The sequence below is a fragment of the Biomphalaria glabrata genome, chromosome 8 (genome assembly GCF_947242115.1).
Source record: "Biomphalaria glabrata chromosome 8, xgBioGlab47.1, whole genome shotgun sequence".
Taxonomy (NCBI): domain Eukaryota; kingdom Metazoa; phylum Mollusca; class Gastropoda; family Planorbidae; genus Biomphalaria; species Biomphalaria glabrata.
The window spans coordinates 43,341,771-43,353,220 of NC_074718.1; the positions used below are offsets into that span (position 1 = coordinate 43,341,771).

Sequence of the window (11,450 nt, forward strand, 5' to 3'; positions counted from 1 at the left end):
CATCCCTTTTTAAAGGCATGTTTTTTTCCGTCTTTATGACAGGTCTGTACTGTGACAAGTCCACCAACCCCTGCGACTCCAACCCCTGTCAGCATGACTCAACTTGCCACAGTGAGCCAGGCAGTGGCTATATCTGTAATTGTTCCGTTGGATATTCTGGCAGAAACTGTGAGCTCTATGAGCCGCCCCTACTGTTACCAGATAGCATCACAGCTTCACCTTCAACTTTGATCTTTGGGCTAGTCGGTAAGTGGAATGTTAAGTCAAAGTCTTTGTGATAGTTCTCTTATCTAGAACATGCTGTCCCATGTTTCTTTTTTATTACATATCAGTTATTTATTGTATAATATCTTAGTGACAATTATAAACAGAATTTTTTTTTTTCATTTATTGTTAAACAGGTACTGCTATTGTTCTTCTGGTTGCCGTTGTCATCATCATTGGTATATTACTGTGGCAGAGGCGCAAAAGACGGCGTCATCGTAACAGACGAAGCCATGGCTGTGGGATGGCTGACAGCGGCAGCGACTGCCTTCTAAGCAACCTCCAGGACAAGAGATGCAAGCTGAGCAACCCTGAGCTCTCCAAGGCCATCCCATCTCTTCCTTCTTTACCTCCAGCAGTCAAAGCTCAGACTTCTCAGCCGCCACCTGTCCCCACCAGGCCAGCATCGTACACCCCAAGTACACAAGACTCTATCAACTTCTTGAACAACCTGGACAGCATAGGAAACTACGGAAGCGCTGGAGATGATTTAGAAAACACAGGAACTGGTAACAGTTTGATTTGTTTACATTGAATATCAGTGTTCATTTATTTGGTAACTTCTTTTGGTAGTCAAAAAACTAATTAGAAATAGCTGCATGTTATGGAGTTACTATTGCAGTAATTACAATAAATAAATATGACTCACTGAATAAATCATCAGAATCACTAAATTGTGCAAGTCATCAGTTTTAGATACATGACTGATTTGAAATTCTGTGTCAACTGTTAAAACTTTAAATATTTCTCACATTCATATTGATGAAACTACCAATGTTCCTTTAAAATTGTTGTTTATAAATGTTTTTATTCATGCCAGAACTAGCATGGGTCTCAATAATTTATAACACTTCAGCTAAGACCCATGCTTCCTTAACCAATCATTTAGTGAATGTCAGTATACATTTTTACATCAGAATTGAAGATTGTTACCTCCTGCAGGATAGAAGGGCATTGAAGCCAGCAGGGTTTAAACTCAGGACCATTATAACAATAGTTCAAAGTGCATACCACAAGCCTAGGGAACCACGCCTATTACTCAGTTATCTGATTTGTCATGGTTTATAATTCTAACCTACTTCTTTATTATGCCATGTACAGTCACAAAGGTTTCTCCTGTGATTTTGAAATATTCATTCTTACAATTCTGTGCCATCCCATCTGAATGCATTTACCCTATTTGTTTCTAGGTGCTCGTCAGTTGCCAACTCTAGAACAGTACATGGAAGCCTTCAAGAACCCCACCCACTCTAACCAAATTCACCACATGTTCAGGAGTACACCCCCGCCCTCCCTCAGAGCCTCAGAGACAGACTCGATACAGAAGGCGCCCTGGGAGTTTGAGTATCCCAACATACTGGACAACTATATGGAAGGTAGAAAATAGTAATTAATTTATCACAAGATTAATTGTGCTGATAAACAGACACCTTTGTTTTTAAACTTGTTTCCTTCTAGTTTTTTTTAGTGTGAAGAGACCTTTAACTTATGCTTGTTAAAGTTATCTCTCTTTAAGTTACAGCAATGAAGAGGTTACCTCCCTGCTAATTTTTTAAAGTTATACTGAAGCTTTCTCCCTTCTAGTTATGCACACCAAAGCTATACATGTTAAATTAATTGCCCTTGTTTTAAGCTCTACATGCTAAATTTATTATACATGGTAAATTGATTGCCCTTGTTTTTAGTTATCTCCCTGAATCATGTCTCACTTGATGCATTATTTCCTTCAGCAACAGATAAAAAACAAAATGACAAAATGGCTAAACAGATGCCTGGACTTCAATCTCCACAACCTTCCCCTGCCTTCAGTCATTCCAGGTCTAAAGGCCAAGGTCATGGCACGGATGTCAGCTCGGTGAGCAGCTTCCAGATTTCTGAGTCGGAAGATGATATGAACGGTAAGTAAACAGAATGTTGTCCTTCACTTTGAATCATGCATCGCACACTATTTGACCTGATGTGTTCATGTCACTAAGGATGAAGTAGCCAGAACACGAAAAAATGCCATTTAGTCGTCACGTTTATTAATAAGAAGTAGGATCCAGTCTGAAATGATAGACTCCTTACTTTTATGTAAAGGCCAAATAAGTCTGTGTGCTACCTATCATAACATTTCTTTGACCTGAGCTACCTCTAGCCAGTTTGACATTCGACCTGTAACAAAGCTACTTCTCTTAAGTGTCCTCAAGTCTGTGTTATCTAGCACAAGATTTAATTGACCTTGATTTATGCGTTTAAGCTTTACAAATTTCCAAAAGAGTTGTACTTCCTGGGCAAAGGTTTCTTATGTTTCTTACTTTTGATACAATTTTTAATTAGACAGACATTGGTAACCCAACCAAACACTTAGTCTGATTCTGAATATGATTTTATAGTGCCAATTGTTCCTTTTAAATTTAAAGATTCAGGATGAACATGGGATTAGCTACACTAGCGCTATAATATTCAGGTGTTGGCTGCATGACTTGTGGAAGTATGTGGAACAGAAAATATAAAAGTATATTTTTATAGTAGTAGAGTATACTTTTCAGACCATACAATCTATAGGTCACATGATGTAAAGGTTACCGTATTGATTTCTATGACTGACATTTAATGTGGGTGTGTGAGGGTGTTATGTGGCCAGCACAACAACCAACCGTCTTACATTCCCCAAATGTCAGGTATTCATTAGAGTTTGGTGGTCTCAGGGGCACTCTAGGAATCCAAAAATTAAAAATCCCAGTCTTCACAGAGATTTGAACCCTCAGTTTGAAGCCAAGCGCTTTACCACTAAGCCACCACGCCCTCCAGTATATTTGTATGGTGTTCAAGAAAGATCAGATTGTTGTTCATTATGTCATTGTCTTTGTTGAATATTTTATAAAATGAATAATTCTTTTTTCTTTTCTAACACCCCCTTCCCTCCCCCACACACAAACTGTGCAGCTTGGAGAAGCAAAAGAAAAGGTAGTTAGAGACCAAAGTCACATCTAAATATCCACTGACAGTTTGGCATGTTAACTCCAACAAAAACAAAAGCTTCTCTCTCGCATTCTCTATAAACAAACCTGCTGTCGTCACAATGTACTTGTGTTTAATCTCTCTCTCTCTCTCTCTCCACTTAGGAGGCTTTATGAATAACAGAATTTCTTAGTTATTTTAGTTGTTTTTGTTGTTGTTTTTTTAAGTTTTTAGCTGACTCCAGAAATCGGTTTTATTTGATCCCATGCCATGGCTGATCATATATATAGTCCTGGAATGTTTTCAGTTGTACTTGTTAATTCTCTCCTCTTGTTATAGTCTCATTTAATTTGCTTCTCTTTTATTTCTGTTGTATTATATATTAGCTGTAAATATTTCTGTTGATTCATTCTCTTAGTTTATTTTGTTTTTTCCTCTCAACACTTATTAACATTAATTGTTGTGATAAGATTCTTTTATTAGGCAAGTTTTTGTCTAAGCAAATCTCAGTAATGGTGTATGAGTTAGTTAAAAGCATTCATTGACAATTGAAATTATAATTCATTATTGAATTGAGATAATGAAACGATTTGAATACAAAACGTTTTATAAAAGCAATATAGATAATCTGTATTCTCATTTTATTTGGCTGTTCAAACTTAATTCTAGGATCTAGTTAGATGATCTTATATATTGTATCCATTGTATCCATGCCCTTGTTGATGCCTTCTATGAAGAGAAGATAACTTTATCTTATTGTAGCCACTAGTTATCTTTAGATTCCTGTGAGTAGTCTTCCCTTACTTTATGCTGATTGGAATGTCTTGATGGCTGATCTGCCTCCACTATATCTCTTCATATTATGTTCAATATCATGTCTTGGAATGATTCAGTTCAATGCTTACATGTACACCATGTTTACTAATGACGTCCAGTCCTCATTTATATACTCAATATATCTCTATATTTATTTCAACACTGCTAGGCTCATTATTATGATTGATAATCAATAAACTCTTCTAACTTACTCTATAGAATGTATAAAATATTTATTTCTAACACAGTTGAACTAATCATTGTCATATCTTATCTCAACTCTTAAACTCAACATTACCAACACACCTGAAACTATTATATTTATTTTTAAAATCATTTGATTGATTTGACTTTGAAGTGAAATATCACATGTTGATTAGATAGATAGATATACAAGCATTGGGAGACTGATTTAAATGTAAACTTTTATAGTATTATTTTATATTTAATATTAAGTAATGTTTTAATTATTTCAATTTAGAGGGACATTGTAAAGATCAGTCAATACCTATACTGTGTTTAATAAAAATATAATTTTGGTTAGGGGAGTGAAATAAAGATTGAAGAGTCAATATTTCTATCTACATATTTTGGTACTAAACCGTAGTTATTTTGAAGAGTTCATATTTCTTTTTTCATTGTTTTACACCCATTTACTTTTTAAGTTTTTGTTTTTTATTCAAATATTTGAAGAGGTCAATGTATTTAAATGGCACAATAGATATGACAATATGGCACAAGTCTTTAGTTGAAGTTGTTGTTTTTTTACATTTTCCAGAGTGAAGGGAACATTTTTATTACACTTTTTTTTTTTCATTACATGAAAGTATGATTTTGTAAAAGTACTAGTAGTTACCTAGTATTTATTACATTGTACCTTGAGAAATCAGTCTTTCAAATGTTGACACTATTCTTTACTTTATTATTGCGTACGTCCACTCAAGTAGTATTGTTTGACCTCAACAAATAAATGGACAATGTATTCTTGTTTGGACAAACCTTTAGAAGACCAATAATAAAGTGGCCAGTCATAGAGATTTTCTTGGGGCCACTATTTAGTTTGATAATAAATTCAAAGGATTTCAATACTGACTTGTTTAAAAAAAAATTGTTTCAATGTATGACGTCACTCTTTTTTTTATTTTGTTACCTTCCAGCCACAGAAGTTGTAGATCATAGTAAGGGTTTAGTTGTTTATTTTACTTTGACTTTATGGTGGAAGTTGATGTCCTTATAACCCACTGAACAATTCTCTCTGGGGAAATTTAACCTGTGTGTGTGGGCTTCTCCAAGTCTTTAACTTTTTGTACATCTTATTCACAATGTCTTTCTCCAAAGTACTTGCCTTCTTTTTAGATGGAACATTGCAAGCCATATAAAAAAAAAAATGTTAAAAAAAAATGTTAAAGTTTTTCTAATCATTTCAAATCTTGACTTAGGCTGTAATCTAAAAGTGAAACTAAGAATTAAAAAAGAAAAAAGTCTGTTCATTAGAGTTGGAGAGAAAAGAAAATTCCTGCTCTGTAATAACTTGTTTGTATTGAAGGCAGACTCAGTCTTATTCAACTACATTCTGGGATTTGGGATATAGTCTTAGTGTTCTCTTCCTCCCTCCAGCCATTGAAGATTTCTTTACATGTGCGACTTCTCTAGTCACACAGAGAAAATGTTAAAAATCATTTTATAATTAAAAATGTTCTAATTCTTTTTCTACAAACACATTTTCATAACAGCTGCATGAGCATCAAGAAAATTGAAACTCTCTGAGACCTAGATCAAGATTTAAGTTTGAAGGAAGAGGATGATTAAAATCTACTCGTCAAAATCTCTTTTCATTTTTTTTTAAATTTCTAATATACTTTGAATATAGGTTACTATACAATAAAAGACATTTTATATACAATAAAAGACATTTTATATAAAAGATAAAATCCTGTAGGAGTATTTTCGTGTTGTAGTTCAAACTAATTCTGTTTTAAATGGATAGCCTACATGGACTATTTATTACAATATATTACATTTTAGAGTCGAATACAAATATGTTGGCCAAATACCTTTTAAATTTTACTTATGCATATCATATTTGAAAAAAGTCTAACATTTAGAAGTTATTAAAATATTTAAAGAATTATTAGAGTTTCTGTTGCTGTGCTATATCTCTGTGTTTGTTAAGTGTATGCATGTTCTAATGAATGTTTTTTTATTTGATGTCATAACATCATTACTGCATCTTTATCATCATTACTGCATGTGCTCTACGTTCACAATATCAATGTCACGGCCAGGCAGAGTTGTCAAGTTTTAGAACTGAGCTATAGAAACAATTTCCCACATACCTTTGTAGAGTTCCTCAAACACACAAGCTTAAAATTTGAATGGAAGAGTTAAACTTTAGCAGACGCCCACAAATGACATTGACCTTTACATGATTTGAATCTATTTGTTCAAGTCAGAACCAATGAAATAGTTCCAAAGCTTAACAACTCTGGCCTTACAGTTTTTGTTATTATATTCATTAAGACAATCTATTTTTGCATTTCAACCTCTGAATTTGATTGACTTTTATTGTCCAGCACAGAAAACACAGTCAATAGACAATAATTACATATGCTTTAAGTAACTATTTGGAAACCTTTAATTAGAAAATCATGTTATTAAGAATACTGGTATTTGTAGTGGGTAATTAAAAAATAGAGAACTACAAGATGTGTAGACATTTGAAAATGACTAGCTCTAAGAAATTTGAATACAATAATGAAACTTGGTCAGTTAATTAGTTAATGTCAAATTTATCTTCCATTGATTGTCCAATACTTGAATGTCTTCTGCTTTCATTTAAAGCTTAATTAGCTCGAGGCTAAGTAGTAAATAGCTTCACTAGAGTTGGCATCACCTAACTTGTTCTGTTCTCCATCCACTAGGCTACCACTGGGACACATCAGATTGGGCGCCAGCAGCTACCATGCCTAACATCTCAGAACTACCTACTAATGAAATCCTTGACTCACCCTCCTCGTCACAGCCCAGCGACGACTGTAACGCCAATGCTGACAACTGCGATGACAATGTGACCACAAGAGGCATCTACAACGGAGACGATGAGAGCCCGCTTCTAACCTCCGAGGAGCAGAGGCGGAACAATTTCAACATCAGCCACTTGGACGAGGACGATGATAACGTCATTTCGACTCTGCCAGCGGAGGAGTATTTTGATGACTCAGAGTATGTGGGAGACTCTGAGTATGCTGAGAATGAGCCCTACGATACTGATGAGCTCCCTCCAAGTTATGCTGAACACCCGAACTACGAACAGTTTCTCCAAAACTTAGATGATAGCTACGAGCTTCCATCTAGTTTAAACATTCACCCTAACCACTATCTGCCCAATTATAACTTCTCCCATCAAGAACTAGATATGGACCCATTGACGGAAGATGAAAACACAGATGACAGGCTACAAGGTGTATTGTACACTTTTGGTGCAGTGGGGGGCCGACCAGTACACGCGTCTAACACGTCTCCAAGCGACCATGTTTATATTCCGTTAAGACCTCCTAAAGAGTTCATGACCCCTGGATACCAAACAGATGGCTACACCACTGACCAGGAGCCACCGTCTCGCACATCTTTCATTGACGATATGAGCATGTCCATGGGAGGGTTCACGTCTAACGCTTCGTGTTCAGATATTTCAGGTTTATGTGAGATTGAGGACAGCGAGGTCAACGGTAGTGACACCGATGATGAAAACACACCTTTAAACAGGGAGCATCTACAAACACAGACGCAGGTCTAAGAACATGGTGTGCTGGATGTAAATATTTATTTCATGGACTGTAATTTATCATTGAAATAGTGATCAAGTTTTGTTTTTAGTCTACACATTTATCACAATTTGCCAAAGTCATAATTTTTACTTTTATAATGAACATAGTTTTGTTTTTTTTAATTGTTGTTTTGTACTTTCATTTCGACAAATAGCAAAGAAATTACAAACACAAAAGCTGGTTGTGTTTCTCTTATAAGAAAGGTATTTGATTATATCTTAGTACATGGAGAAGTTTTAATTTGATGCCATTGAGTGCTAATCACTGATGTCATTTACACGAAGCTGCTTGTTTTTAATCAAGTTATACAAATCAAAAAGTATGTATAATCAACAATTTGGTCCTTATCAACTTTTGTTCTGGACTATAAAATAATCTGTCCCTGTTGTTTCTATGTCTGTTATTGCAAGGTTTTAATAATCAAATGAAACTAAAAGACTTAAAAAGTATGAAATCTAATTGTGTCGAAAACAAAAAGCATCTAGTTTTAGTCTGTCATACTATGTTGAGGTCATGTCTCTATCCACCTGTTTCAAAGTTCAATGACCAAATCATCCATTTATTGTCTCAACATAAAGCCATCATGTATTCACTCTGCAACAACCAACTTCATTTGAGTTTTATAATCTAGACACAAAAGAAAAAAAAAAAAAAATTTTACTCCAGATTTGTCTTTTAACAAAAAAACAAAAAAAAATATTTGTAAAATTTCTTTTGATGTATAAATTTCTATTGATGTCTGTATGTTTTGTGTGTCTGTCATTGAGTCTGCTTTGTGTGAGTCTGGGTTTTAAAGTTGTATTGATTAATTTCCCATGTTTGTTTTTTAATTGCTATTATCATGTACTTCCAGTACATACCAATGTTTTTATTGTGTTCTACATAAGAATAGATCATTCTAGAATGTTCCACCACACTGAAACTATGAAGAGAACTTTTCTTAGGATTTGATTGGTCACAACTGGTGTTGCTAGTTGATTGGTCACACTTGTATGTTGTGTAACTTGAGAATCTCATTGGATATAATGTTGAGCCATTGCTGCCCTGTTACTTCTGTTAGTCATTATTTATATATATCAGTGATGTACTGTGTAGTTAGTTTCTTTTGTTGAATACTCCATCTTTTACAAGAATCTGTCTTTAAAGAACAACAAATTGGTGTTCCATTTTGTGGTATAATATAGTATGTCACTTTGTACTTGGCTGGGTTTATTTTCTAGGTTTACAGTGTGAAAGGCTTGTTTGTTTTCAAAAGTCTATTTTCATTTCCTCTTAATTGTTTGTTGGTTTGTGTTGACCTACATTTCAACTGGGTTGGAGGTTAGCACTGACCTACATTTCAACTAGTAACATAAATAAAGCCTGTTGTGAAACTGATCAAACTTTGTGATAATGCCTGCTCACCACTGACCCATATGTACATGAGCCTGATGGGTTTCAAAATAAATGTATTCAAATAAATAAGTTAACTTGACAGAAATTATTCATATTAAATAGACAATCAAGTCTTCCAAGTCTGACTTTGAAACTATTCTTAAGGAAGCTGTGCTGGCATTGGCACTTTGGAATTCTTAAGAACTGGGGTTTTGTTCAATGGATATTTAAGTACAGGGGGAAATCTAATGTTGTGTCTACAGTGAATTACTGCGTTGTGATTGTCCCTCTACTACTAAAGAATCCCTCATCATTCTCGTTGTGATATTAACTGACGACTCAAATAGTTCAATGCAAACATTTATTAAACAAATGTACAAAATATTTCTAACACAAAAGTTATTTCATATGAACCATGTTTTGTTTAAGGTCCAAACCAAATTGATTGTATTGACTTCAAATCATCACAAAAAGCATTCTTCAAAAATGGCATTTGAGTGTGTATGTAGATAGATGTATATTTGTATTTCTGCATTAAAAAAAAATAAGCGGCAGAGGATAATCTAATTGGTTGGATGCTCGTCAATGTTTGGAAATGTCAAAAAGTTTGATACCAGAAGAATTCTGTATTTCTAATGATAAATTGGTTTCATATAAATTGGTTTCGTAGTTGGCAGTGATTGTGAAGCATGGCCAAATCTAATAAAATCCTTTCTTGCATTTAGAAACTTGAAAAGTGCAGGTTGTAGTAGAAGTATTGACAGAAAATTCTCCATGAAACCCAGAGAGGACTAGAGCCATAGTTTTAATCAATAGAAACTTTTTGTTCAACACATAGTACTTTTAAGTGGCTATTAAAATTGCTAGCTGACTGCTACACTGCAATACAACGTGTCCAAGTGTCTAGCCATGTTAATTGTTATAATGACTGATGTCAAACTGTGTTTACTATTTTACTTAAAAAAAAAATCAATTCAAAAGCATATTGTGAATTTGTATGATTGCCTTGATACGACGGGTCAATTTCACTAAGTATTTTCATTTTAACCAGAGCCTAAAATTTATCAATATTTTGTTTCATTTTATTTTTCATGTGTGGACAGTTTTTATATTATGTAAAGGATTAAAAAAAAACATTTCCAATCTATGAATGTAAATAAAGTAAATATTCTCTTTTTTTTGTGTATGATTCTGTTGAGATTTTTCAACCACATTTCATTGATTTAATGTCTGCAAGCTGAGTCTAACAGGTTCATGGGTGTTGTATAATACTGCACCAAATTATTGTATGAAATAAAAAAAAAAATTGATAGTCTACGATTTTATTGTTTTTGTTTGAATTTCATTCTTTTCAGATGTAGATGTATACTATGTAGAGTTGGATACAATCTTTTTGTTTCTATAAAAGTTGTTTAACAGAAATCAAAATTGTACATGCTGTATTGATTTTGTCTGCACTGTCACTGACCTATGTGAGCACAAGCTGTTACTTTGATGTTAAACAGACTAATCCAAACCACAGTTTGTGGCTTTGCCTGCCAATGTACTTCATATTGTGTTCTAACATTGTTCAATGATTGCTTCAATCTAAGGGTAAATATATGAACAGAATTTGTGTTTCTCTGTATCAAATATTTTTAGTTGTACAAAAAAAAATGTGAGCCTGAACTGTATCATCTTTTTATTTTGAATCACTTCTATGTACATTTTGAAAACCATAAACTTGTTAGGAAATTTTGTCTAGAAAGAAAGTGGGCATGTAAGAATTAATGAAATGCACCGTATAGTGAGTTTTGTGAATGCTGTTTTTATTGTTCAGTTTGTCCTATTGGATTGACTCATTCCCAATGTGTAGGCTTAATAATCTAGTTTTGTATGTATATTTTTTGTAAGATTTTGTTTCCAATGCCAAACTCTTTTGTATGTCCATTGAGTTTCATTTGTTCGCTTTGTGTAATGACAGAAACTTCCAAGAACAAGGTCACAGCTGAGGTCAGGATAGTTTTATTAGTACAAACTTTTGGCAACTAGAGAAACCATGACCTTGACACCAAGTATTTGCTGTGAACATTTTCTTGTCTGAACTTCCATCCTTAGTTCATGAACATGTTTCTGGAATGTTCCACCACTGATGACTCATCCTTCTGTTCAAAGTGTCCCGCTGTGTGTTGATGTCGTGTACACTTTATCTAATAAATATTTCTTACAAACTCAACAGAAAACAAT

The 11,450-nt window shown here is 34.0% G+C and overlaps 1 protein-coding gene across 7 annotated transcripts in view; it reads left to right on the forward strand.

Moving 5' to 3' along the window:
- Positions 1–11,449, forward strand: part of LOC106058422 (protocadherin Fat 1-like) — a 223,817-nt gene extending 212,368 nt beyond the window's left edge. For 3 of the 7 annotated variants that reach the window (XM_056038489.1, XM_056038490.1, XM_056038492.1), the window contains 7 exons: positions 43–246; positions 402–773; positions 1,455–1,640; positions 1,995–2,162; positions 3,193–3,213; positions 5,181–5,201; positions 6,945–11,449. In XM_056038489.1, coding sequence (XP_055894464.1) covers positions 43–246; positions 402–773; positions 1,455–1,640; positions 1,995–2,162; positions 3,193–3,213; positions 5,181–5,201; positions 6,945–7,819 — 1,847 coding nt within the window. In that variant the 3' untranslated portion in view covers positions 7,820–11,449. The remainder of the gene's footprint in view (positions 1–42; positions 247–401; positions 774–1,454; positions 1,641–1,994; positions 2,163–3,192; positions 3,214–5,180; positions 5,202–6,944) is intronic. The other 4 variants (XM_056038494.1, XM_056038495.1, XM_056038491.1 and 1 more) reach the window with 3 other exon arrangements.
- Position 11,450: the final 1 nt, after the last annotated feature.